We start from the raw sequence: 26,438 nt of genomic DNA on the forward strand, positions 1-26,438 counted from the left end.
GACATCCAACGGATGTCCGCAAAAATCCAATAATTATCCGCACTAGCATAAATTCGCTAATTTAACTTATTTTGGCACTTCATGTGACCCTTATATAGCTGACCAAGTACTCTTTTTTCCATCATATTACAGATATATCAGTATGTTATAGTCATTTATAGTAAATTACCGTTTTATGTGACCTGCTAGTTGAAATAATATAAAATATAAATAAACTCAAGAAGAGGTTCTATTTTCTTAGCCATGTATAATAATTTAATTCCTAAGAGATATGATAGGTAGTGGTAATTTTGATTTATTAAAGTAATAGTTCTGTTATTTTGATTACTGTGGAAAATATATATTTTGGTGTATGAGGGTTAGTGTGGATGCTATAGAAGAAGACTATCAAAAGATAAACCTACTTAATTTGCTATAATCTAACTAAATATTCCTAATTATAAAATCTTTAAAGCTTAAAGAAAAAGGAAATACAATTTAATTAGTAGATTATAATATAAATATACAGTAAAATTATGGCATGTTTATTAGAATTATTAGACTCTGTAATTTTGAATTTGCTCTTATATAAATATTAGTTAGATATTTCTTGGATATCTGGCAGATATCAACAATTATCTAATAAATATCTAATCTAGTATTAACCTGAATCTTCTAATCTAATCAGAGACCTTGATAGAATATTCTACTAGAATATCTTATTAGTTATTCTCTATACTTGGATAGGGAATGTGATAGATTGATATTTTATATTCTAGTCATGTCCAAGTTATAGTCATGCAAGCTATATCTAATAGTTAAGTATCCCCCTGATCTTTCTAGCCCAGTTACCTTAGTAAGTATTTAAATTCTCTCTTTCTATTTCTCTAGTTATTCTCTATACCTTACTTTCTTCTTTACCTTACTAAGTTACTACTATGCCTCAAGGCCCTTAATCATAGTACTTAGATAGTTAATACCTAGTATCTTAATATGCTAAGTCTTTTATTAATCTAGATATTCTGTAATTAGATAACTTTCTTAAATTCCCAAGCCAAGCAAGTTATACTACAACTATCTTTTCTAATTACTCTCTCCTGTCTATATAACACTGTTATACTGTATATATACTAGAATTACTTTGTTATATTAGGAAGTATCTCTAAAAGTACTAGATCCTTTTTAGTAATAATCTAACTAATCCTGATATAGAGAGTTCCTGGAAGAGTTTTATTAAATAGTAGCTAAAGATAGAATTTGGTAAGAAGGAGGACTTATAGAAGTCAATCTAATAGCAAAGCAAGTAAAAGATATCTAATATTTAGGACTACTTTGATCAAGTTGCATATAAGAAGACTAGTAAGCCTAAGATAATATATAGGTACTGCCAGGCTATTCTTGTTTATCTAAGTTATTATTAGGCAAGGATATCTCTAATAAAGATATATATAAAAAGTATTATATATACAAAGCCTTCAGGCTCAAAGAAGCAGGGTATTAATTAACTTCTATAGAATATAGTCTATTTTTCCCTCCAAGGTAGGCCCTCTAAGTAAGGAAGTCTTACTTATATTTTATATATTTTTAGCTGTATATACAAATATCTTCCTTGTTTAATTAGTCTATCTTTTAATAAAAGATTCTTAAATTTATAACTACTACCTAGCTTCTATTTTAGATTATCAAGCATGCTAGTTTTAGAAGTCTTCTTGATTATGCTTAGATTGCAGACTTAAAGCTTAATATTCTCTCTGCCTGATAATATAATAATTTCTTGATATATTAGTAGAAGTCTAGCAGCAAGAGATACTTAATAAACTTCTAGATAGATACTAAATCTTAATTATGCTTGATTATTAGACCTCTCTTTTTAAATAAGTATTCATGGCAATTACTGGTTATTTTATTAATTATGATTAGAACTATCATGAAGTACTACTTGGGTTTAAATATCTTTATAGATTATATACTGGTAGTAATCTGAGTAATATTATTATTTAGATTCTATAATACTACAGGATTACAGACCAAGTATTATTAATTATAACTGATAATACTATAAATAATAATACCATGATAATTAGTATCCAGGAGACAGTCTAGTCCCTTCTTTAATCTAGTACCTTAATCTTTCAAGTACCCTGTATTACTTATATAATTCAGCTCTGCCTATAAGAGTTCCTTGGAAAGCTAAAGGCTATACCTGAGAATAATAAATCTGAATCAGAGTAGTCAAGTATATAAAAATTAGATCTCTAGACAAAGTATTCTACTTATTTAATTATAGATACCCTTAAAAAGGTTTCTTTAATTCTATTCCCTTTTAATAAATTTAGCTAATCACTACTATAAGTCCAAGGATTTATAGTATTTATCAATACAAGTCTATAGTGCTGTGAGGTATTCCTAGGCCTATAAAAAAAGGAGCCAAAGATTGTTCTAATTCAAGATATATATATATACTAGAACTTAACTTTCTTGATACTTGCCCGTGCACAAAAGCTTTAATCTTACTTTGATAAGTATTATACTATAAATTAATATACCTAGTTTAAGCTTAACAGCAAGGAGTAGTACTAGGTTAAGTATTTTCTGTTAATTACCAAGCCTTTCTTTAACTTTACTAATATCTTATCAAAGACTAGGGGCTATATAATATACTATATCTTTAGTATCTATAACAGACTCTTTACCCACCTTGAAGAGGCTAGGAAAAGGCTAAGATATAAGCATATATACTAGAAGAAAAGCATGTTTCAGGTACTTTAGCTAGCATAGAAAAAGCTTACTAAATATTATAGTAGAACTGATAATAGTATATATAGTATAACCTGTATATTGGCAATATTCTATACCTATTAAAGAAGCTATGATACTTTGATAATAAGGATTAGAGAGGTAGTAATATTAATTTCATGAAATAGTATCAAGATATATTTCAAAACAAGTTTATAACTTATTAGAAACAAGCTTAGAGGGAAGTATACTAATTAGATATTTTAGAGAATATTAATAATATAGAGAATAAAAAGCTTGTAATACTTTGTAACTTGCAATAGATTATACTCTCTACTAATAAATTTGATGGCCAGCAAGATAAGGTTATACAATATATATTAAAAGGTGAGCCTCTTATTTATTCAATCAACAGTATCTACTATATCTAATAAAAAGATTAGGGCTTAGTAAGGGAAATTTATATATTTACTAGAAAGAACATGAGCAGGAATTCCTAGTACTTGCCAGAATAGTACAAGATATTCTCTTGATTCCTGCTAGTAGAGCAGGAGTAGATTATTTATTTAATTATACTTGTAATATTTGCCATTATTGCTGTAGGCAGCTAAAGCTAAATATAATCAAGGGTCTGATACTCTATTATTTTTTATCTATATTTAAGTTGAAACAGACAGAGATTAAGATAACCAAGAAATATCTCTTATCTGGCAAAGCTGCTATGCTTGATCAAAGCTGTCTATCTCTACTATTACTTGAGCTCGTGGAACTAATTAGTAATAATAAAGAGGAAGGATGCCAAGAGGAGTTACAAGAGAGGATTCTCTAATAATAATATAGATAAACTAGTGATATCTTACTTCTCAAAGTAGCCTGCTAGAAGAAACAGTATTTGATAGTATATAGACCTGGACAGGAAGGATTTGGAAGAAGCCATAGCTACTAGATAGATTCAAGATAGGCAAGCCATAGCATAACTATATAGTATACTGAATAAAGAAGTTGAATAGTAAACTGATTTAATATACTATTAGAAGTAATTTATGTATCAAGAACATCTAATTAATTTAATAATATAGAATACTGGTAGTACAGAATATTACCTTGAAATCTGTATAAGATATACATGCCAAATCAGCTTACAAGACTTAGCATGTTTGTACTGTTTTTGAATCTGCTAGATATCCGCGGATATCCAACTTTTTCAAGCCTAAATCTGCATCCAATCCGCGCGGATAGTTGGATGTCAGAATCATATCCATATCCGCAATCTGCGGAGCGGATGCGGAGCAGATTTGGATTTTCGCGGATGCTGCCGCAGCCTAGATATGACCCTGGTCTACTTCAGGCCTGTCCGGTCCCGAGTTCAATCCCGCGCTCGGTTCGAAGCATGTGACACAACTACAAGCAATACTGATTTAGGATCACGGTCTGCCTTTAGGACTTCTCGATATCCCGAGCCTAAGAAGGACTCTTTCAGCCGTATTTCTGCCAGGTACTTTCTATATAGAGAAAGCTACCAGCATACAGGAGTCTCTATCAAAGAGGAGCTGTAATATAAAGAGTTTTTAACAACATATTAAAGATTAAGCAGGAAGGTGGTTAAAGTAGGCTGTCTAATCGTAACCATTATTAGCCATGGGGTACACTAGCTTCTTAGCTTTGTTTGACCAACTTCAATCGAGAACTTCTCCCACTACATCATAGTTGTGCCTTCTTGGTTGACCCCATCGCATATTGTGGGCTACAGCCTGAAGCAGAATTGTGGGGACTTATTTTTAGCTTTCCCCAAGATTCCAAAGCGCATCTCCAGGCTGCCCACAAGCCTGCTTAGAGTACGCCGCTTGTTTTCCAGGAATCCCCCCTTGGGTTCTCTTGCTTGCTTCATATCTCCCAAAATGTCAGACTTTCTGGCATACCTGACCTCTGCGCCCTCTCGCCCCCATGGCTCCGCCAATATCACCGACAAATGCTACGACCACCAACTCCGTGATTTGATTGCATACCTGAAGCAACCTGGCGTAGCCCCGAGCACTGCGGACCTCAACGGGTATCTAGAAGTAAGAGGGCGCTGCATTATCAACGCCAAAATGCCGCACGAGATACTAATGGTATGACTTCACAGGCCATCAGCCCTGCCGTACACAGTCTGTCATATCTCTACTTACTGCGCATCCGAATACAACAACTTCAGGAAAAAACAGCTGTTGGTGTGCCAAACGATCTACAGCCTGGAGGTACCCTATGGAAACAAACTGTTAAATTCTTGCGATCATTTGATCCGATTCAGATTAGATACGCTGGCCATGAATGGCGACAACTCGTTGAGTCGGTGGCCAACGCCGCGCAATCTGTTTCCAAGGTAAGAGGACGTTCTCCCAATGGAGCATTGGGCCCTTGTCAGAACTGACTTATATGAAGCCAATATTGGCACTCAAAGTGATTAGGGACGCTCTAGAACGTCTCAACACCGCCGGAGTATTTACATCACTCCATTTAATGCTAGTCAAACTTGCGCTACTCTCGTCCTCCTATACATATGTACTTCCAGTCCTGGACAAGCTCCTATGCCACTTCCCCTCAGACACCCGGAACGCACATGCGGGAATCCTGCTTTGTTCGGAGCATGAACCCAACACCGTATTTTTGACGAATTCGTCTGGGTTTTCAGCAAACATAACATATCGGGACCACCTCCAATTCTACATGTACAGCGCGATGGTTTATCTGGCTCTCAAGAAGTGGGACCAGGCGTCTCATTGCCTGGGCATTGTTATATCGGCCCCAACCGCTAACTCGGTCAGCAAAATTATGGTAGAAGCATACAAGAAGTGGGTTTTGGCGAATCTGCTTGCGCACGGGAAGGTGATTGAATTCGGGACCGAAATTCATGTCACGGCTTAACTAACTATACTCCCAGCTCTTTTCCGTCCCAAATTTGGTCGCTCCTCATGTTACCCGGGTATACCAGTCATTGTCGAAGCCATACATTTCGCTGGCCGAGGCGTTCGAGAAAGGTGACTTCCAAAGACTGAGAACCGAAATTAGTCTAGGGCAAACAATTTGGCGGGCCGTGCGTGAAACCCTTACCACCTGACGGACCGATCATGCTAATAAACTCAGGATAAAAATTCTGGGCTTGTTTACCAGGTCTCTGAAGCATACGACAAGTTCTTAATCATAAAGTTAGGGAAAACATTTTCTGCTCTCACAATGCCCGATGTACTGCAACGGGCTTCATCTTGCTCGAAGGGTTCCCATGACATTGAAGAATTCGTTGTCTCGCTTGTGATGACGAAAGAACTGAGGGCTAAATTATCTCATTCTCCGGGCAACGAAACCATTACAATGTTGCGTTTCCCTCTGAGCACTCAGAGCCATGCTCTTCAGGAAGAGCATATACGCTTAAAGTTGATACAGAAAGAGGCTGCGCTAAATACAATTTCCCGAGCAATAACCCAGACGAAAATTACGCTAGAGACTTCTCATGAAAACCTTCAATTCATAGCGAAAAACCAGAAGTTGGCTGGTAACTCCGAAAGATCTGGCGCCGTGGGTTCTACTGAGGCAGACGGTGGCGGTGACTTAGATGAAGATCTCATGGGAGATGGCCGATAGTGCGAATATGGTTGTTGGACGAGGTAGAAAATCTTTCGCATTCAGTAGCATGCATGAGAAGTGATCAGAAAGCAACTAGTATTAATAGTTGGAGCTCAACCCTATCCGCCGACTGGAAAGTAGACTAAGTGATTGGAGCTGATAATCTGCTGTGTTCTTGCTAGCCTATCTGCAATCGTACTCCATAGGCCTAGTTTCACTTATCGTTATGGAATACGTGTGTAACTGCTAAATCATGCCTATGTCAGAGCTATATCCGTGGATGGTGGCACCTGACCCGGATTTGACTCCACTCGCCAATGACACACCTTGGTTACATAAGGTGAGTGCTTACTACTCAGCGTACTCGTCCTCCGGCAGAAGTTATCGCACATTCTCATTTTACAAGTGTGTTTATAACGTCTCCCGCTTGTTTCTCTTAAGTAACGTGTGAGCCAAAGATGTCACTCACAGAATCGACGGCGATCGACATCGCGAAAGCTGCGTCCTCGGCGACTCGTCAACTTGCGATTCTTTCGGAAGCGGACCGCAACGAAGCCCTGACAGCGTTACACGCAGCGCTTTCAAGGAACAAGGATGCCATACTTGAAGCAAATGCTAGGGATATCCGGGCGGCAACACAAGCTGTCAACGGCGGCAGTCTCAGCCATAGTGTCTTGAAGAGGCTCGATTTGTCCAGACCAGGAAAATACGATGATATGTTGCAGGGGATTTTAAGTGTGAGGAGTTTGAGGGATCCCAGTATGTTTGCGTCAGCACTCTTCTCTCGCGTCTCTGGTTTTCTTTATCTCGGGTTTTTCTGATTATGTCGAAGTTGGAAATGTCATGTTGAGGACCCTCCTCGACGACGGCCTTACGCTTGAGAAGGTCGCATGCCCCATCGGGGTACTGTTGATCATTTTTGAGGCCCGGCCCGAGGTTATTGCGAACATTGCTGCGTTGTCGATCAAGTCTGGCAATGCTGCGATATTGAAAGGTTTGCTGCTCAAGTCTTGATATCTGGTTCTGGACTCCTGCTAAATATTCAAAAGGAGGGAAAGAATCCACGGAATCTTTCGTGATGATCGCGAACGTGATCTCCGAAGCTATTTCTCACACCCGGGTGCCGCAGTCGTCTATTCAGCTTGTGAAGACAAGAGCGGCTGTCTCCGATCTACTGGCACAGGACTCGCTTATCGATCTTGTCATACCTCGAGGCTCCAATGACCTCGTTAGATTCGTTAAAGAGAACACGAAAATACCAGTTCTTGGTCATGCAGATGGGCTCTGCTCTGCATATATCCATTCGGATGCTGACCCGGAAATCGCGCTCAAGGTTATCGTGGATTCTAAAACCGACTACCCAGCCGCATGCAACTCACTAGAAACTTTGCTTGTACATCAAGATGCTCTCAAGAGCGTTCTACCGCCTCTCGCCAAAGCACTTATCGTGAAGGGTGTCACTCTCCGGTGCGACGCATCCTCTAAGGCTGCGCTCATTGAAAACTTGACTCTCAAGGAAGCGGGGATGCTCCAGGATGCCTGCGAATCTGATTTTAGAACTGAGTTTCTTGATCTTACACTAGCCGTTAAAACAATACCTTCCAATTCGCCTCTCACTGACGTCGAAGCGGCAATAGCCCATATCAATTCGCATTCTTCGAAACATACGGATATAATCATTACGGAATCAGAAAATATTGCTAACGTTTTCATGAAAGGCGTCGACAGTGCCGGAGTGTTCTGGAATGCGTCCACTAGATTCGCTGACGGGATGAGATACGGGTTTGGCACTGAAGTCGGAATCAGTACCAATAAGATACACTCCAGAGGACCAGTTGGTTTGGATGGGTTGACTATCTATAAGTATTTGATTCGAGGCAGTGGTCATAGGGCTGGTGATTATTTTGACGGCGAGGGAGGCAGAAGGTATAAGCACCAGAACTTAGAGCTATCATAGACAAACATGCAAATTCTAGAAGTTTTTCAAAAGTAAATCCATTTTTCCTCATCCCGATCGACGCCACTACCGGAAGTTATCATTTAATGTCTTTACATTCAAGCCAGCTCGGAGTGGCGGCCAGTTGAGTTCGTTAAATCAAGGCCTCTTCTGACATACTCAATTCATCTCGGAACAACTGCTTCTCACACCAATTTCAATCATTCCATTTAGACCTTGAAACCGCGAGACCTTCTGCGACCACGAGCACGCTCGAACTTTCGACCCTTGCTTCGCACATACGGTTTCTAAACAAGGTCAGCCCGAAACCTGCAGAACTGAACATAAGATGATACATACCTTGTGCTTGTGGGGTCCGAAACCAAAGTGCTTCACTGCTTCTCTGGCGTTCTTAGGACCACGGAGAAGAAGAGTGTTGGCTCCAGTTGGCGCCCGCAAAGCTAGCTGGTCCAGGGTGAGAGTCTCACCACCAGCCTTCTCGATACGGGCTCTGGCCGTCGCGGTGAAGCGCAGGGCGGCCACGGAAAGCTTGGGAACAGTAAGGAGACGGTTATCATCGGTAACAGTTCCGATAACAACGATGGTCTTGCCCTGGTGAGATTCGGTAACGTTTGAGGCGATGCGGGACAGCGACACAGGGGGGCGGTTGATACGGGACATGAAAAGGCGGCGCAGCACAACCTTGTTGAAGTTCGATTCCGTGCGGCCTGAATTTAGTAGTTAATAATCAAGTCCTATATCCGGGATTTCGCGAATTGGAAGGTCGGATCATACGGGCAAGGAAGCGGTAGAGCTTCACGAGAACCTGCAAGTAGACGTTCTCGCTTTTTGGCGCCTTGCGGTGGGTGCTGCGCACATGGTGGCGGTCCAAGTCGATACCTATTTACCCATCGATAATCAGCAAAGTTGTCCTCCAGGAATTATGGATAGCTGTGGACGATCAAAGCGGGCGCTCGGGGTGCAGTGATAGTCGTCAAAGCGTCAAGTTGCTTGAGATATGCTCGAACGTACCCATGGCTGCTGAAGTTTCCGACTCGAAGTTGGCTTGCTGTCGCACCCGGATACAAAGTGAAGCTGTCGAAGGTTTCGATAGATGATTTTCTCTCCGTGGACAAATGTGCGGGTCCAGGCCCTGAGCCCTAAATTACCCCTTCGGGAGTGGCTGGACTTACATTGTGGCTTGGGCTTAATACGGGCGGTGGCATAGACCACTAGCGAGAAACTGCTTTAGTATCTACTGTCATGTGAGACTCCTGTTAATTCAAGAGGAATAAATGGCCATGGCCAAAAACCCACGCATAGGATCAGGCATTGATCGCCGCTAAGCAGATAAATGGCTCGGTATATGGCTAGAGGTGTAGTACAGAATGCATCCAACATACTACTATCACATTATGAACAAAACAAGACTGTTGCGACATATCAGCTCACACAGCGAGCGAGTACGGTTCATTTAGAGCGGACGTCGGCTTTCCCGACTTGGTAGTTAATATACTACCTTTCATGTTCAGTCACTTTTGAATTCTGAAGTGCCGAATCAGGGATTATTAACATCGAAAATGGTCATATAATTCTCTTTTAACTTATTCGCTGCTCATCTGTTATTATGGCAGAGAAGAAGGACCTTCTGATGCTTCCATGTAACCTTGATTGCTCTTTCTTAGATGCCAGTAGTCGCACTGAAACTAACACAAAGTACATGTATTATCATTACTTACTCCGTGTTGCTCATTTACCTCCGTTCTCCAGTACATGTCAAGTCATTGACTTTTCGTCCTTGGGAGGAAACGGAATCATTCCCAATTATCGTTGCTCCAACTCTCGTACTGTGGTGGGTTCCCAAACACAAGAAAGAGCGCTTATTCTATTGGAACGAGAGGAGAGAAATAAACATCTCATCTCCTCTAACACTAACGAGATATGAGTACAGGCTCTGATGCCTGGAGCAATACGCAAACACCAGGATGGCCGCTTTCAAAGCAAAATGGCTGGTCCATGCGAGGCAAATACGCCCGATTTTTGATATCACCTTTCGTCAAAGCTCAATAAAAAATCCCGAGTAAGCTCAAAGCTGAGCCAACTGCTCGCCATGCTGGGAGCAACTTTGAGAAGGTTCGGCGCGATTCCCTTGAAGAGACCGCGGACACCCTCTTCAGCCACAATCACCTTTACGGCATCGAAGATTGAGGCATATTGGTAGCCCATATTGGACATCGTGTTGATCTGGAAACGCCTTCGAAGGACATCGCTAGAAACTCGTTAATATCCTCGGTAGTGCACTAAACTAGGATAACTCTTACAAGGGATACGTGCATGTTTGGGCTACAGCCCCTGAGATGGCACCGGCCAGCAATTTGCGAAGAGCACTAGGTGTAGAGTCCCCTTCAGGAGTCAAATATTTACGAACTGATTCGTATGTCATAAAGTTCAGGCCAACCTAAGCAAAGTCAGCTGGTGTCACTCAAGGACGATTGTCAAGTACGCCTGGAAATCATACATAAGGGGCAACGCCGGCTACGGTTGGGATGATACCACGGTAAAGCGCTAAAAAGCCGCCCTCATTCTTATAGACTAAAACCATGGTCGTAAACATGCCCGGCAACTTCTCGCCGGCGCTATCCCGCTTGAGAGCCGCAAAAGAGGCAGACTGGATGGACAGCCTTGTACGGACCAAGTCAAGGGGATAGGTTACAATGACTGGTCACGCGAATTGCGTAGACAATGTTAGTTTGGTCATAGTAAGGAACAAGGTGTTTCGTAGGGTTGGGATACGAACCTGAGGTTATTCCAGCCGCTCCTCCGCAAATGAGTCGGCGTATTGGCGTCAAATCCGCATCAGGCGAAGGCTCAGCGAACTGCGAATGTCAATACTGCAATTCCATTTCTGCCATATCGAGGAAATACCCTTTTATAGAAATTATAACTGCCGAACTGCACCGCTGAGTACGGGATAATCCGTATACAGTTCGTGCCATTTCCCCGCAGAAAGCCTCGCCAGCCTTCCTCCCGTCCAATCTTTTTTAGGGCCTGCCAGATTGATAGTTTGTATTCCTCCCTCCCGACACTTTGGATCTGAAGGAGAATTTTCAAACGTTCGAGCGGCGATACGATGGTCCTCGATACAGCGCCAGCTACGCCCCCAGCTAGGAAAGCTGCCGTAACGGGCTCGGCGACTGCAACTCTAGCTCCATGCAGGAGGGAGCTTCTCGGGTATGTTTCCTATTCGAATCATGAGCGAGATGGTCGGGAAATGAGTGCGCATCCTACCTGAGTCGAAGTGGGTGCCTCTAATTGCGAGATTTTCGACAAAGCACTTTTGTCAACGCCATCCGACCCGTCATGACGGGTTGCTTCCTGGCGATTCAGACTCATTCCGCGTCGATAGAGGCGACAATCTAACTAGAGATGACCGATTTATCTTAACAATACCACCTATCGGCATCGAGCCCGACGTCACCCCAAACAAGCTGTCTTTCGCTCACTTTATGGCTGCGTTGCCGCGCTAGTGAGCCCGGCGTCAACCAGTTATATATACAAGCGGATACGCAGCAGGGAGCGAGATATTACAATAACCAATTTTTGAATGCTGTCCTGGCCATGTGTATGCGATTATAGCTGCATGATGCGACAAAGGTAAGTAAGGCAGCAGGCTGATTTGTGGGAACGATGTACAGTGCTTGATAATGCTTGCAACGCAGACACTGGGAGAGAAATTTGGAGTAGGAATAAAAGTGATGGAGTATTGTTGTAATAGCAGAAGCTGTTAGGGGATTCAACAGGTCCGGCCCTGGTCTTGTAAGGCCTCCGAGAATCGCCTGGAAGAAGTCGGAAAAACTCAACTCACCTCGGGTCCTTAGCCAGTTCAAATATAGATACTGTACCGACACCGACCAATTGAGCCTAAGATATGGTAGGAACTCCCTACGTATACGGAGAAGGGTGGATCCTAAAACTCCAATTATTAAGCGCGCGCCTAGTCTACTCAAGGACATTGCTACAGAGCACATTTTTGGTTATATACAGGCATATGACAAACATAAGGCTCATTTGGAGAGTGTACCTTCTTCTACTACTGCTGCATAGAATTCAGATGGTAGTATTATATTCTATTATATACTCCATTGGTCGGCCGATAGATTTTATACAATGTAAAGTCATCTTCCTTAACATAACAACCTCTGTAGAGCCACCGTAGTGATTATGCATATAAGCCAGTATTACCCGGTTGAGGAAACCAGTAGATATCATTTAAAGTAGTTTGTTTAAAAGAATTCGTACAGAGTAGTTTGCATGATGAGTTGCAAACTATGGACTAGGTGGACCTGCTTGTCGTATGCTTCATTAGTGGCATGCGCCGCTCCCCGTAGTAAGCTCTTCATACCCCGTCAGTCTTTTTTTCATCACTCAAGTTCACTACTATTACTACCAACTTACCCGGCCCCGAACCAACACCTGATCCAGTATCCTTTTTCCCTCGAATATCTCCACAAGCAGCCACCATGTCTCGCCCTGGTACCACGCTGTACGTCACAGGCTTCGGCCATGGTACTCGAGCTCGCGACCTTGCCTACGAATTCGAACGGTATGTGCCGCTCGTCAGTTACTACGCGCTACTATGACCATTGAACCGCTCCTCCCTCCATGTCTCTGCACCTCCGCTGTTCTTCTCGGTCGGACCTCGCGATATCGGCGCCGGAAATAGCTCCTGTCGTGTTCGAAGAATATGCATTTCACTAGCTTTACTGTAGTCGAATCTCCCAACCACCTTTTCCCCCCCTCTTTCCTTGCATATTGTACTTGTGCACTGCTGTTATCCTTCCTCACCAGGCCCTTTGCACTTATTCTTGCTAACACATAATTATACTGCCGTATAAAACATGCTAACGTCATCTCTAGCTACGGGCGACTTGTTCGATGTGATATCCCTGCACCACGGACTCCCTCCAGCCGCCTGTATGCCTTATCCGGATAGCGTCACCTGGCCTTCCCCACATTGACATCTATTCCAGGTTTGCATTTGTGGAGTATGAAAGCCGTCGTGATGCAGATGATGCATACCACGAGATGCACAACAAACGGATTGGTCGCGATGATCTATTAAAGATTGAGGTGAGTTACTTAATGAAGGTTGTCTTGTTACTGTTCTAGTTCTAATTCTAAATATAGTGGGCCAGGACTCCCCCTTCTGCTTCCTGGCGCTTTGATTCTGGTCGCGACCGCCGCCGGGACCGTACTCCTCCACGCCGTGGTCGCTCTCCTTCTCCTCGTCGTGCTCGTGGGGAGTACTCGCCGCGTAGAGAAGACAGGTACGAGCGTGACTATGACAGACACGACCGTGATTATGAACGACGTGACCGAGATTATGATCGTCGGGACCGTGACTATGATCGCCGGGACCGTGACCGCTCTCGAGACCGATCCCGCAGCCCTGACGAGAGGGATCGTGACGTGAAGGAAGATCGAGAAAGACGGGATGACGAGCGCGAGAGGCGTGACGACGAGCGTGAGAATGGACCCAATGGGGAAGATAGAAAGGGTGAGTTTACCCCTGGACTCCCACGTAAGAACGTCTACTGAATAAGATAGTTCCGTTAGAGCCCTTGACGTCTGCTCACGATGAGCTTGATACTGCTGAGTAGATCCTCTGCCACGAAAGTATAAATGCTTAATTTCATTACCTGCCGAGCTTACGCGGGAGCCGGTGGTACACTGACATCTTAACATCAAGCATGGGATTTCCCACCCTTTTTTGGAAGATGGACCGGCACTTAGCGCAAAAGTCTGTTCTTATCCGTCTCCTCGCTATTGCCGCGTCCTTTCTCTGTTCTGTTTCATTCGATTCGTCTCATATTTTCTTCCGTTTGTTGGTCATTGTTGTCTTCCTGCGTTTGCTTTCAAAATCCCGTTGCCACCCGGACAAGGTGAAACGAAGGTTCGAATATCGAATAGGAGAAAGGGGTTTGGTAAAGAAATGACGGCTAAGTGTTCATTACCTGTGAAAAGGGCTTTACTATTGCTTTACGTGGTATTCAGAATTCGCATAGCAGCGGGAACGAGTGCCGAACTCACGCCGATCGGTCTATTTTCTTTTACCATTCCCACCTCCGCCGAATCCTGTCGTCCTTGCGTTAATCCCGATTAAGCCGTCCGTTCTTCGCCTTCCGTTCGCAGATTAATTTTAGACGATTTTTAATCCCAGATCCTCGTCCTTGCCGTTCCGGTCGTGATTCCCTATGGTCGTTTTAAGACTGTTCCGATTGTTGTCTATAGTAGCCGTAGGATTTCACTGTATCCAGAGTCTCGGAGGACGAGGCTCAAATATCATAGGTAGGTGCAGACGAAGTGAATTAGCTGGAACCTCTTGATTAGTATGAGGCTCAGCTGCCCTTGCTCGCTAAGATTTAACAGGCTGAGTCATTTGGAACCACACCGTTGCCATCCTTGGCAGGGTGAAGTGCTCGATGAGTTTGGCCTACGCCTATGGACATTCTAGGTACAAGACAAAGCTACGGAGCACTTCGTTCGGAGGTAGACTAGACACCTCATGTCTTCAGGCGTGTTGAGCAATACATACTATCGGCCTACTCCTTATCACGCTGTTCTTATAACCCATCCTCTGACGCGTCCGGAACCAATCACCTGTGTTCACCTGGACCCCTTAGCTGAGGGAGTTTTCTCATTGAAGTGTTAGTCTAGGCTGCATTGCTAAGTGATGATATCGACATATGAAATTACAGACAGACGTGCGGCGGAGCACAATGCTGCAGAGCCTCTCCTTAATATTCCACAAGCTGCAGCCGTGAAGCATTACATTTTTTCGTACGTAGCCATCAGAGAGCCTAGAAAATACAATTTAGAGAAACAGGTCCATACCAGAGCAGGTACTAAGGCAACACTTACCAATAAATGTAGTCACCAGGCGAGACCTGACCTGACAGATATCCTCAGGCACCAGCCAGATGGTTGCACCCAACTTGCGAGCGATACTGATGCTTAATTTCGCGTTTGCATACGCTTGTTCATCAGTCTGACCAGGAGTCACGAGATCATAATCGACGTAGGAAGCCTTCATGCCGTTAAGGACATCAAGAAGGAACACGCCCGATCCGATTGACTGGTCCTTGAAACTGCGTATCGAAGAGCTGCGGCCACCTTTGCGTGTCATGTCGTTGGCCCATTTAATCATTTCCGAGTCTGTGATCTCGTGTTTGCCCAAGCGACTTGCAAGACTTGAGAGGGTATTGGTGATATCCCGCCTCATCAATTGCCATACCAACCCTAGCGTGAGGGTCCGCTGGCCATCAGTGATATCCGCACCCTGCACACCCACCAAAGAGAAACCATGATGTTTGCCTAGTTCGATAGCATAATTGGTATTCTCGACTGCCTTGAAGCGCATCATCTCCTGCCCAGATGCCGGAGGTTTGTTGACGTGCCTCCAGTTGACACTATGAGGAATGACTTTATCGTATGCCTGCATCAGGATGGTCCCGTCACGAAGGTCGTCAAACAACGAATTGACAGCAGGTTGTACATCGAGCGAGTTCAACCACAGAGTGAACACTCTGGCTTCCCGTTCCCCCTCAGCGTCAAAGTCTTCCACCTCGAGCTTTTCTTCCTCGGTGATTGGGTCCAAACCCGGGATGGTGTTGAACAAATTTGCAACAAATGCGAGGTTCAGCTTGGGATTTCCTGCAACCAGCGATGTCGGTGTCAAAAATTTGCGACAGTTCAATTTTTCCGCATTTCCTAGAACTTCCTCAGCACGTTGTAGCAGGTCTCGGGTTTGGAGCGGTTGTCGCGAGCAGAATTCAGGCGCCAATTGGCTCAGGAGAACAGTATAATTCTCGCCATCTTTGACATCCGCGGAGAAATTTGTAACCCTGTAATAACAGCGCTGTTAGCTCTTGGTTCCCAATAACATGGTGTAATCTCTGCAATATACACAAACTGAGGGTTGTAGGACAGTTGATAGGTGCCTTACCTTCGCGGCCATTGCGCGTTCTTCAAGTGGTAGTTGAACCAGCGCAGTAATATCTGCTCAGGGGGGAGCCGTAAGAATTGTTCTAAGGTCTCGTCTTCCTCAAGTAGCCTATAAAGCTCGGGATGAAGTTTGATATCAATCTTCCCTAATAGACCACGGCGAATGATTTGCCAAATGAGACCCAGGATAAGGTGCTCCCGCACTTCTATAATGTCACCGCTTCCAATGTTTACGACTGAGCACCCAATTCCTTTGGCTGAGTTGATGACTATATTATTGTTTTCAGTCATGTGGAATGCGTTGAGCTCTTTAAGTTTCCTGCCAGGTTTGTTCAGAACGCGCTCATCAATAGTATCTGGGACGCTGTCGTTGATAAGTTTCGCGAGAACCAGACCGTCCTTGCACTTATCGAACATCTCGAATGTATCGGTAGGGAAAGGTAGAAGATGGCCAATGTCTGGGTCACCTGCAAGGACAGCATTGATGTGTCTTGTAAATTCGGTCCGCTCATCTTCGTTGATTGTGTGCGTGACATTCGAAGAGGAACCTTGGACATGAATCTTGCCTCCTACACTACCTTTGGAAACGTGTCGTGCGGCTCCGGGGGCCGCTGCGGAAACGGGGTCCCGAACAGGCTCGCTCAGCGCCGAACCAGAGCGAAGCTTAGCAATGAGCTGTGAACCATGATTAGCTAATTTGCTTTCAATGATCAATTCGGGACGAAGGCACTCACATCCACATAATCTTCAAGTTCCACCCGACGGGAGCTGTCAAGCTCAACCTCCTTTAGTGCCTGGCGCACAATATCGTAAGGTTGACGTTCTGACTGCTGTGTGGCCTTGATAACTGTTCCTTCGTCCAAATAGCCTTTGTCTTCCACGTCCAATTTCCGGAATGCATCCTGGAGAGCGAAGATCTCACCCTGCTCAAATTGAGGGTACTTCCTGTAATGCGAAAGATTAGTCCAGGTCGAAAGAACGAGAGCCGGAGAAAGATGGTGCGGAAAATAGGAATGAACATAGGAATAGCGAACCTCTGGATTTTAATCACGTTCATTTTCAGAATTTGGCACCCCTCTAGCAATGGTTGATTAATTCAGGATGAACAGGGGATAATAGTGGTGGTTCCGGCAGAAGATATCGATGTCAATTTGTTAGGCACCTCGATCGAGGACCTATTGTGAAAATGCGGAAAGTTTATGGACGATATGTGGCAGTGGGAAAGGGAGAAAGTGGTGGTGTAGATACTTTAGTACTATTCATACCAATCCATATTATTTAGGGAGCCTAGGCAGGGTGTTAAGGCAGATTTATATTTACGTACGAATGGGGCGGGGCGGGGTCGAACAATCCGTAAGATACGACGTACTCCGGGATCATCAACAGGATTAGCACCGAGTAATCGGCGCGGGCGGGTCTTGGAGTAAAATGTGACAAAAACAATTAAAGTGGTCGACTCCCAGTCAAGCATGGCGGTGGTATACATAGATCTTTGTGCACAATCAGGGGAATAGTCCTTAGATTGCTCGTAGCTTTCAGCTTTCAAGTAATGATGCAATGATAAATCCCGGGCTTTAGATAAGTAACCGTGGACGTGACTTTGGTCATATTGCAAACCCCTCGCAGTTACGCTACGTCATAACACTCAATACCTTCTCTGTACTTCGTACTACTTTAGGTACGCTGGTATTTGCCAATTCCCCGAGCTGATATTGCAAGCAGCGCAAAAAGTTCCTACCTTAGGTGACCATGTCTCTTGTCCACGTTGCTCCGAGCCGCGTCCGGTACCAATGCAAACATTGACTAATTTCTAGGGCCAACTTACCACGCGAAGGACCGCTGCCCTCGGGAGACTCCGTAATGTTTGCGCCAAGAAGGCGGAAGTACTCTCCATGATTTACGCAGAGTTAGCTGTCAGCGTAGTCGCTCTACAATTACACCGGCAATCCTTATATCTACACTGTTATATACCTTAACATATTGAGCAAACCAGTAACTTGTTATCGCTTTTCAATCTTTCCTCTTTCCTCCCGGAATCCGCCTCGCGCCAGAACGAAAAGTTGCTTCCACAGGTGGATGCGCCCTGCTAGACGGCTCTCAACTACGTTGTTCCGCTCGCTCGTTGTCAGCAATATCTGTACCGTCGGTCGTGATTACCACACATATTCTTTTGATGCCGTTGCATTCACGGCGTTGATGGCAACCAATTCTACAAAAGAAGCGGCATCATCTGGGACATCCTCCTACAGCACAGCAAGACCCAGTAGCAATCTGAATGCCGGTAAAGATGCGCAAGAAATTCTTAGGCGGTTCCAAGGGAGAGACCACACCATCTCTCAGAGAAACAGGCTTGGAATCCGCCACTATCCGGCCGACTCGCCTCCTCTGAAGGTCAGGTGGTTTTACGCGGTCGACTCGCCCAAATGGAAACCAACCTTTCTGGACCAACCCAAAGAAAACTCGAAACCTTTGCCTGCTCCGAAGAAGTTTGTTCCATTTACAATGAAGGATTCCCAAGCGATTGAACGTGCATTCCAGAACTTGTGCAATGCTGAGCTGGAGCGCGAGCAAGGGCATTCTCCCCAGCCGGTAGAGGATGAACCTGTGAAAGTACCTGTTAACGAGGACTATCTCTTCGATGTGAACATAAACAAAAGGGAGCTTGGCCCAGCTTACTGGATAGGGCCTGTATACGAAGTTCGTCGCGGGACATGGTTTTTCCAAGAAGGTTCCACTATCAAACCCTGTGAAGAGAACCTCGCCGCCCAGCTAGAGGAAGGGTACCTAAAAGTTAAACCGTGGCGACCTGCAGATACCAGCGAGAGTGCCTCTCAGCCTTTGCCAAATGCAAATAACCGCGAGCAAGGTATATTCGCGCGAAGGATGATGAAGCTATCAGCCGTTAACTTCAGCAGAGAGTACCGGAATTGTATCCTCCTCGCCTGCAGTCGAAGCACGAAAACACCGCCTGTTCGGTTCCTATATGAACAGTATTGTCACATATCAAGATTCTATAACAGCCTTGCTCACAAGTGATGATTTTATGTCCAGGGTGAGCAAAACGGTATATCAGACTCTCGGTGGAGTACCAGGCACCAGACTAGTTCGTGGATTCTCAGAAATGAAGAAATATAATGAACCTCAGGATAAGAAAAGCTCTGATAAGAAAGCTAGCGAGCCGCTGCCCACTGATCAGAGCGCACCGACCGGAAATACCGTCGCCAGCCCAACCTTGGATCTTTCGAAGTCTAACTTGGAGCCGCAAGAGTCGCCAGGCCCGGCAGAATCGAGACCAATTGCAACGCTGGAACGTCGTGTTTCGTCTCTAGCAGGCGCGCAGAACTCCACTGAATTTGAAGAACAGGCCCGTAAACAAGAAGAAAAGGAAATGGAAGATCTAAGGGAGACAGATGATGAGGACAGGGAGAGAGAAATTGATCACTTAGTCCTGGTCACACACGGAATCGGTCAGCGGCTCGGCATGCGTCTAGAAAGTGTCAACTTCATACATGATGTGAATGTTCTCAGGAAAACAATGAAACGCGTCTATAAAGCGTCTCCAGATCTCCAAGCTCTCAATTCTACCTTCCCGGACCGACAGAAAAACTGCCGCGTTCAAGTCCTCCCTGTGTAAGTTTTGACTTCATTGTCTATTAGAAGTTTCTTTGTGCTAATCCTTTTAGGTGTTGGAGACATTTACTAGAATTTCCTCATAAAAAGGCCGGCCAAAATCGTACGGAGCTCGACCTGGCAGATATGGACATGCTCGAAGATGATGTCTACCCTACTCTGTCCGACATCACTCTTGAAAGTGTTCCCGCCGTCCGGAATCTCATCTCTGACCTCGCCATTGATGTTCTGCTCTACCAAAGTAAGCACCGTGACCAAATTTCCGCCATTGTCAGGAATGAATGCAATCGAATTGTCGAGCTTTACAGGAAGCGAAATCCTTCTTTCAACGGCACAGTGAGCCTTTGTGGACACTCCCTCGGAAGTGCGATTCTATTCGATATTCTCTGTTCGGGGGACACAGGGCCGAAAATGGAGAGCATTCAGGATGACGCTGGTACAACTTCATTAACATTTGAGTGCGAGGAATTCTTCTGCCTAGGGTCTCCAGTAGCTCTATTTGAGATGCTCAAAGGTAAGACCATTGCTGGGCGGTCTTCTCAACGGGGTGGGAGTACCAGGGACCTTGCCTCCCTCAGCGTGGGGCCCAGGTCTAAACGTCAAACTGCAACTCTAGGCACAGGGACTGCGGTTACTGAGAATCAGTCCTCCGTGTCTGTCCCAAAGTGCCGGCAACTGTATAACATATTCCATCCCTCCGATCCGGTGAGTTATCGCATGGAACCATTAATATCTCCAGCAATGTCCTCTTTAAAACCCCAACCTTTACCATCCGTCAAACGAAGCATTTGGACCGCTTCTGGGCAAAGTCTCTCTTTAATCGGCAGTCGCGTGGGTCAAAGTGTCGGGTCATTGTGGACCAATTTCACATCCGGTGTTGCTAGCAGTTTGTTGAACCGCAGTCTCGGTATCGGTTCTGAAGAAAGCACACGGCAGCGCCCAGACAGCCGCCCTCAAACACTGCCACACTCCTCACTGCCGCAAAATGCTACCAACTCGGGTGACAGGAATCCTACTTTGATAGACCCGGGTCTGGAGACGCTGTATGAGGGCTTTCAGAAAGCTAAATTAAGACGTGAAAAAACAGCTGCGAATTCAGAGCAGGAATCAGATCCAGGCATGAAGAACACGGACCTTGGTCTAACAAGACTGAAACTCGAGGATGAGAAAGTGAGGCTATTGAACTCCAACGGACGAGTCGATTATAGTATACAAGAGTAAGCCCAATATTGTCTTCGTCTTTCCCTTCTGTGTTTTGCATTGTCTGATCTGGTGCAATAGGGGTGCCTTCGATATATCCCTGATTGCAAGCCTTGCCAGTCACTTGAGTTACTGGTCAGATGAGGACGTCAACCATTTTATGCTTTCGCAGATGCTCTGCCGCAATCGTACAGACTCGAACGGTCATTGACCTCGTTTTGGGGACACTCAGTAGTGGAACCCACAATTTATTGTTGTCGAACGATTGCTCGTACCTATGTTTCTGGAGATATGAAAAGACACGCATGGGCATTTCAAGTCATATGCACTAGGGAATACAGCAGAGTGACTAGCGAAGACGTTCGCCTCCCATCACTCTCGACTCGCGGAGTGCTTTCAATGCGAAGCTTTCGCAGTTTATCCAACCTCAATATGAAACCCAGTACCGGCTTATGACATGCTTTATCATCTCCTGAAACCCTCTGTTCTGATATCCACAGCGACATGGCCATATCTAACCCACGACATTGTTCAAGCCGTCAGGCAAGATCTCTCTAGACGGCACACCTTTCGTATTGGACGGGTTTTAAATAGAGGGGCCCATTTCATAGAACCTCCTTCATATTGACAAAACAAGGTTTCCAGTGGTTGTGGCTAGCAACGCCGCTTCGACAGTACTAGATTTAGAGCCACACTGATTTATGAAGTATCTTGTCAGCCCTAATTACAAATCAGTCCACCCTAGGGAAGGGTACTGGACTAGTGAATCTGTGCAAGCATATCTATTAGATGAACCTAGTCGCCCTACTAATCCCGAGGCAAAGTGTTAGCTGGTGGCTCCCAGTGCCGCTCGTCATGGAACCATGAGACCTCTGATGCGACCGCCTTTTGCTGATCAGTTTGTATGAACGTTATGGTGAGCGACCGAGTTAAGTGTTTCCAAGTATCCGCCCGCGGATCTTGAATACCTCGCTCTAATCTAGGCCACCTCATTACATCTTTATCGTATAGGGCTCCTCATTAAAGGATGATAGTCACGTGCTAAAAAAATCAGAAGACTATAGCCCTCATTGCCTGCAGAAAGATAGAGAAAACAAGTCCTCTTGCAACAATATCAATCTGGAGACTGTCAAAAACTTTACCAAGAGCTTCTCGGCTAGCTACTGCTCCCATAACACCTGTTATAGCTTTTGGGAGCCCTTTTTGGATGAGGATCCGCCGAGCAGCCTCCCGCTGACGCTCCTTTTCTGCATCGGACATGGCAGGTGGCCAAGAGTTGAGCTCCTCCGCAGTTGGCAGAGCGTTCTCTCGGAGTTTAGCCAGATACGTTCCAATGGCCTCATCAGTTGTATGACGGTCAATCATGGAGTCCTGTAGGAGACGACGAATAGTCTCTAGGCTCGGATTTGCTGGTCGAAGGATATAAGATTTTGCGGCATTCAACAGAGTCCGGCGTATATTCCAAGCCGAAGACAATAAATATAATTCATTGATAACAGCAAATATAAGCTCCACAGCCACTCGCGTCTCGTCTCCCGTGATAGGGTTGCTTTGCCGCCCAGCCGGTGTTTCTGTAGAGTTTCTGCTTCCCATGAGAGCGATGTCATTGTTTTGCTTTTCTTCTGAGAGGCTAGGCGAATCAACTTTCTGATTAACTCGATCTATCGAAGCAGAAACGGACCAGGGCTGATCTCCAGCTTTGTTAATAGTGTTACCCCCAGACTCGGGAGTCGGCACAGGTGTGTTAGATGATTCAGTAAGAAACGTGCTCTCACCGGACGAGGCAAAGCCATCTGAATCGCATAATTTCAACGACTGGGATGGTGATGCACCGCGCTTCGTATCACTACTGAACTTCAGATCCTCCTCCTTTGGGTCACCTTTTCTCAGAGCTGGTCCATGCTTAAGAGGGTCCTCGTGGGCTACCTTGTCGTCATTATCAGCACAGAGGGCAACTGGTGACTTTTTGCCGAGACCTCCGCCAAATACACCGGAAACGCTGTCAAGGACGGCTTTGCTGCCTCCCGAAACTCCGCGGGGCCCATTTGTTAACACGCCCAGAACTCCCTTACCAACATTTTCAAACGTAGCTTGACCTGGGAAAACAAAGCCGGGTTTTCCTGATAAGTCCGCGCCCCCGGGATCAACGCCGCGATCTTTTTCGAGAAACCGCTTCATCGTCACACTCTCTGCAAGGGGTTCCAGCTGAAGGGCTTCTTGAAGATATCGTTCTAGATCCCGTGCTAGAGCTTGATGTGTTCGTCCTTTCCATAGTGGAACGAGCGGATAGGATTCCCCAAAGTGCAGTTGATTTAATCTTGCTATCGTTACTAATGTTTCATGAATGGATTCGAAGTCCGCATATTTCTTAAATACCATCCAACCACTGGAACGTCCAGAGTGCAACTCGACCTGAATCAGGTAGTTCGACGTAGGTTTCGTTCGCAATGCAGACATGTCTCTGGAATCGCAGCCATCATCCACCGTGACAGACGCACGAAACAGACTGGGCGCTGAGGTGGTATCATTACTGCCTAGAGACGAACCCGTGGAAGTCTCCATAGATGGTAAAGACGGCAGGGTGACCGAATCGCCCAGTTCGCTAGATTGAACTTGCTGTACATCTTGAGCCGACTTAGAAGGGTAAGATTCGATCGCTGCAATACTCAGCTGTTCTTCTGCAGAACATTCCACGCCTGCGTTGGCAATTATGATGTTGTCATCTCGGGTACCATATTCTCCGCGTATCTCGCTTTGTGTTGTCTCCTCAATATACTTTGGTAAATTTTGCGCCGCAATCATGTCGCTCAGGCGTTTGGCTTCCAACATGGCTTCTCGTGTGGCTTTGTCCGCCTTATCGAACACCTGACTGGGGACATTTGGAGTATGACTGGCGGAAATACTGCCTTCCGCCACGCTTCCATTTCGAGAGATCGAAGCAGGTCGTGATGTCTCTTCCGAATCTTTAGCCGCTGCTACGCCATGGTTGCGAGCTCCTTCCACGCCTGCATCAATTGCATTCATGATCTCGGATTCACCCTCGCTAAATAAGTAAATGATCCAGCCGTTTATAAATTCAGGCCGCGAAAGACTGGTAATTGTTGACTCAAATGCAATCCCTGTCAAAACTTCACGAAGGAAGTTCCGGACCGGAATACAGTTGTATGCATTTGAATCCAGGTACCGGGAGAGAAGATCGTCCGAGATGGTTTGAAGCTTTCGGCGCTGTTGTTGATGCGCCACAAGACTCGAGAGACTGCTCTCAGGATTCGATTCCATGTATTGTAGCACGGCATGCTCTGCAGTGACGTCAGGACCAGCCGCCTGGAAAGCGGCAGAGAGCTCATTCAGGAATACAATGACAATAGAAGATGAATTGGTGAGAAACTCTAAGACAGTATCTGCAGCTCGTTTACGAGAGAGATGTGAGGCAATGGACGTGATGAAATTTGTCAAAACCGCCTGGCAAGCATTCGGAAATGTCGACTCGGACGGAAGAATTGGCTCGTACCAAGAACTTTTCTCCGATTTCATGAGCTTATGACAGTGTAATTGTACAATATGCGGAAACTTACTTCACATAATCTCGCATTGCCGCACCGATTAATGAGTGTAAAGCGCTAGCTGTAATGGGCCCAAGAGAGAGTACATCAACATCCGACACCGAGAGAGCCCTATGGTGATCTTCGCCAGCACCGTGAGTGTTTGAATCAGCTTTAACAGGATAGGCTTCCTCCCAGTTAAGTAGTTTATGGACTATACTCAACGAGAGCTGTTTTCTGCCGATAATGGTATATTCCGATGAATTACTATGATCCATGCCCACCCATGATGCATGTAATGCGACACCAAGAGCCATGCCGATAAGTAATAGCCCAAGTCTTCCAAGGACTATGTACGTGGTCCCCATAAGGCAGAATAAAACAAGGAGCAGCGTTTCGTTACTGCATGTTGAGAGAAAGCATAGCGCCGTGTCCAACAACTGCTTTAATTGGGCACCGTCAGTATTATCTTGTATCAATCGATTATCTTTAGCGCCCCTAGTGCTCTCATCGCAAGCAGGTCGTTCGGTTTGTTGAGTCTGGTCAGATTGAGATCGGGGGGTATCGTTTGGAGCGTCCATGGTCAGCGGGAACGACTTAACCTGTACATGGGCAGCACTCAAGCCGACCAGGGCCGCCTTCCAAGGTTGGTCGAAGTAGTGTATGTAAAGATGGAGGGTGCTGTTGAATGATAACTGTAAGGGGCTTGGGGCAAGTCAACACTAAATTAGCCTCCTCAGCTGGAGTAGAAGTATGTGCTTACGTAATCCATTGCCATGGGTATGCTCCAGACTCTGAATAGGTACGGACCTACTGGGTATCACTGCCTATTCGTACTCATCTCTTTTCTATGTACTCAGAAACTGTGAAGACTGCTTGAGAAAACATCGTATGAGCAAGGTTTCGGCTACCTGAGACAGTTGGATCTCCATCTGCGTACTCTTAAATCAAGGCGACACCCAAGTCACGTACATAGTGTACCCTGTACTCCGTAAACTGAGCCAATTTATCCTGCCTATTACAATGCTGGTATAGGCATGCAGAAGATCTGAAATTATGTACCCACAGTTTACCGTGAATTTCCCAGAAACATAGGGGAGGCCAAAAGTAAACCGGTGGAATAAATGAATCTCCGCTGTCCGAGTGAATCCAGGCACTCAAAGTACATGTGCTTCGTGCCAGATGCAAAGAAGATAGCGGTGTCGCTTGCTCCGAATCTTGAGTCAAGTCTTTGTAACGAAAAGGGCTACCGTGCCCTGACGTATTTGGTATGAGAACCTTGGGCCACCAGCGTAGTATCCCCAGAGCTAGTAAGTTTCGAGATGGTTATTGTGGTAAACGCAAGTGATTTTCCAATTTTATTGGCATAGCCTCTAATCTCGAGCCAGTCACCAGTGGTTGCAGTAGACAAATAATTGACGTTAATGTTGGTGCTCACTCCAGTCGACTCCAGACCACATGAAGCAATTGCCAGACCACCAGCCCAGTCTGTGACGCAGGCAGAGAAAACGCCGTGTAGGCTATCTTTAGAATTCAGATGCTTTGGGCCAACCTCAAGCCGGGCAGAGAAAGTGCCTTCTTCTGCGTGGTAGATGTCCACATCGCTAAGCAGAAAGTTGTAGATTGGGCTATTGACCTTGATGCGGCTCCAAACATTGAGGACTTGCTGCAAGGCTGAGCTCGTTACGGCGGCTTCTGTAGGAGTGTTGTGCGCCATGACTGCTGAGTGGAAAAGTTTAGGAGAGTAATTGGTCTCAAGTAAAACTTGATTTTTAATACTGCTAGCGAAAGCGTTTGTGGGCCGACCTTTA

General features: G+C 45.3%; 9 protein-coding genes across 9 annotated transcripts; 4 read left to right on the forward strand and 5 right to left on the reverse strand.

Annotated features, from left to right (window-relative positions):
- The first annotated feature begins 4,389 nt into the window (after positions 1–4,389).
- On the forward strand, positions 4,390–6,561 carry BDW70DRAFT_134596 (putative COP9 subunit 3). Its single transcript, XM_073736536.1, has 5 exons — positions 4,390–4,775; positions 4,841–5,077; positions 5,137–5,580; positions 5,636–5,788; positions 5,839–6,561. Exons 1-5 carry the CDS (start codon positions 4,614–4,616, stop codon positions 6,331–6,333), a joined length of 1,491 nt encoding a protein of 496 aa, XP_073596685.1. The 5' UTR covers positions 4,390–4,613; the 3' UTR covers positions 6,334–6,561.
- A 107-nt stretch (positions 6,562–6,668) lies between these two features.
- Positions 6,669–8,421, forward strand: BDW70DRAFT_34094 (glutamate-5-semialdehyde dehydrogenase). The gene is made up of 3 exons (XM_073743794.1): positions 6,669–7,074; positions 7,148–7,309; positions 7,365–8,421. Exons 1-3 carry the CDS (start codon positions 6,774–6,776, stop codon positions 8,270–8,272), a joined length of 1,371 nt encoding a protein of 456 aa, XP_073596686.1. The 5' UTR covers positions 6,669–6,773; the 3' UTR covers positions 8,273–8,421.
- Positions 8,287–9,348, reverse strand: BDW70DRAFT_134599 (60S ribosomal protein eL18). The gene is made up of 4 exons (XM_073736537.1): positions 9,284–9,348; positions 9,047–9,151; positions 8,612–8,979; positions 8,287–8,559 (listed from the first exon to the last, which is right to left on the reverse strand). The coding sequence occupies exons 1-4, from the start codon at positions 9,285–9,287 to the stop codon at positions 8,482–8,484; spliced, it is 555 nt and encodes a 184-aa protein (XP_073596687.1). The 5' UTR covers positions 9,288–9,348; the 3' UTR covers positions 8,287–8,481.
- A 576-nt stretch (positions 9,349–9,924) lies between these two features.
- On the reverse strand, positions 9,925–12,094 carry BDW70DRAFT_34104 (putative mitochondrial carrier protein). The gene is made up of 6 exons (XM_073743795.1): positions 11,540–12,094; positions 11,177–11,491; positions 11,049–11,127; positions 10,770–10,969; positions 10,573–10,709; positions 9,925–10,520 (listed from the first exon to the last, which is right to left on the reverse strand). The coding sequence occupies exons 1-6, from the start codon at positions 11,642–11,644 to the stop codon at positions 10,298–10,300; spliced, it is 1,059 nt and encodes a 352-aa protein (XP_073596688.1). The 5' UTR covers positions 11,645–12,094; the 3' UTR covers positions 9,925–10,297.
- Positions 12,095–12,717: 623 nt separating this feature from the next.
- BDW70DRAFT_34114 (RNA-binding protein) lies at positions 12,718–14,120 on the forward strand. The gene is made up of 5 exons (XM_073743796.1): positions 12,718–12,854; positions 13,169–13,225; positions 13,282–13,381; positions 13,439–13,808; positions 13,859–14,120. The coding sequence occupies exons 1-5, from the start codon at positions 12,772–12,774 to the stop codon at positions 13,909–13,911; spliced, it is 663 nt and encodes a 220-aa protein (XP_073596689.1). The 5' UTR covers positions 12,718–12,771; the 3' UTR covers positions 13,912–14,120.
- Positions 14,121–14,746: 626 nt separating this feature from the next.
- Positions 14,747–17,513, reverse strand: sac6 (fimbrin). The gene is made up of 5 exons (XM_073743797.1): positions 17,290–17,513; positions 16,990–17,200; positions 16,257–16,930; positions 15,173–16,155; positions 14,747–15,111 (listed from the first exon to the last, which is right to left on the reverse strand). Exons 1-5 carry the CDS (start codon positions 17,310–17,312, stop codon positions 15,080–15,082), a joined length of 1,923 nt encoding a protein of 640 aa, XP_073596690.1. The 5' UTR covers positions 17,313–17,513; the 3' UTR covers positions 14,747–15,079.
- Positions 17,514–18,224: 711 nt separating this feature from the next.
- On the forward strand, positions 18,225–21,419 carry BDW70DRAFT_34168 (DDHD family phospholipase). The gene is made up of 4 exons (XM_073743798.1): positions 18,225–19,121; positions 19,171–19,885; positions 19,939–21,102; positions 21,167–21,419. Exons 1-4 carry the CDS (start codon positions 18,332–18,334, stop codon positions 21,294–21,296), a joined length of 2,799 nt encoding a protein of 932 aa, XP_073596691.1. The 5' UTR covers positions 18,225–18,331; the 3' UTR covers positions 21,297–21,419.
- A 716-nt stretch (positions 21,420–22,135) lies between these two features.
- Positions 22,136–25,208, reverse strand: BDW70DRAFT_149641 (PX domain protein; the record flags this gene model as incomplete). Its single annotated transcript, XM_073739045.1, has 2 exons — positions 22,136–24,602; positions 24,661–25,208. 2 exons carry the CDS (start codon positions 25,206–25,208, stop codon positions 22,136–22,138), a joined length of 3,015 nt encoding a protein of 1,004 aa, XP_073596692.1.
- Positions 25,209–25,390: 182 nt separating this feature from the next.
- On the reverse strand, positions 25,391–26,419 carry BDW70DRAFT_134611 (PaaI family thioesterase). Its single transcript, XM_073736538.1, has 2 exons — positions 25,600–26,419; positions 25,391–25,499 (listed from the first exon to the last, which is right to left on the reverse strand). The coding sequence occupies exon 1, from the start codon at positions 26,342–26,344 to the stop codon at positions 25,874–25,876; it is 471 nt and encodes a 156-aa protein (XP_073596693.1). The 5' UTR covers positions 26,345–26,419; the 3' UTR covers positions 25,391–25,499; positions 25,600–25,873.
- Positions 26,420–26,438: the final 19 nt, after the last annotated feature.

This window comes from Aspergillus foveolatus (genome assembly GCF_047715535.1).
Source record: "Aspergillus foveolatus strain CBS 279.81 unplaced genomic scaffold BDW70scaffold_19, whole genome shotgun sequence".
Lineage (NCBI taxonomy): Eukaryota > Fungi > Ascomycota > Eurotiomycetes > Eurotiales > Aspergillaceae > Aspergillus > Aspergillus foveolatus.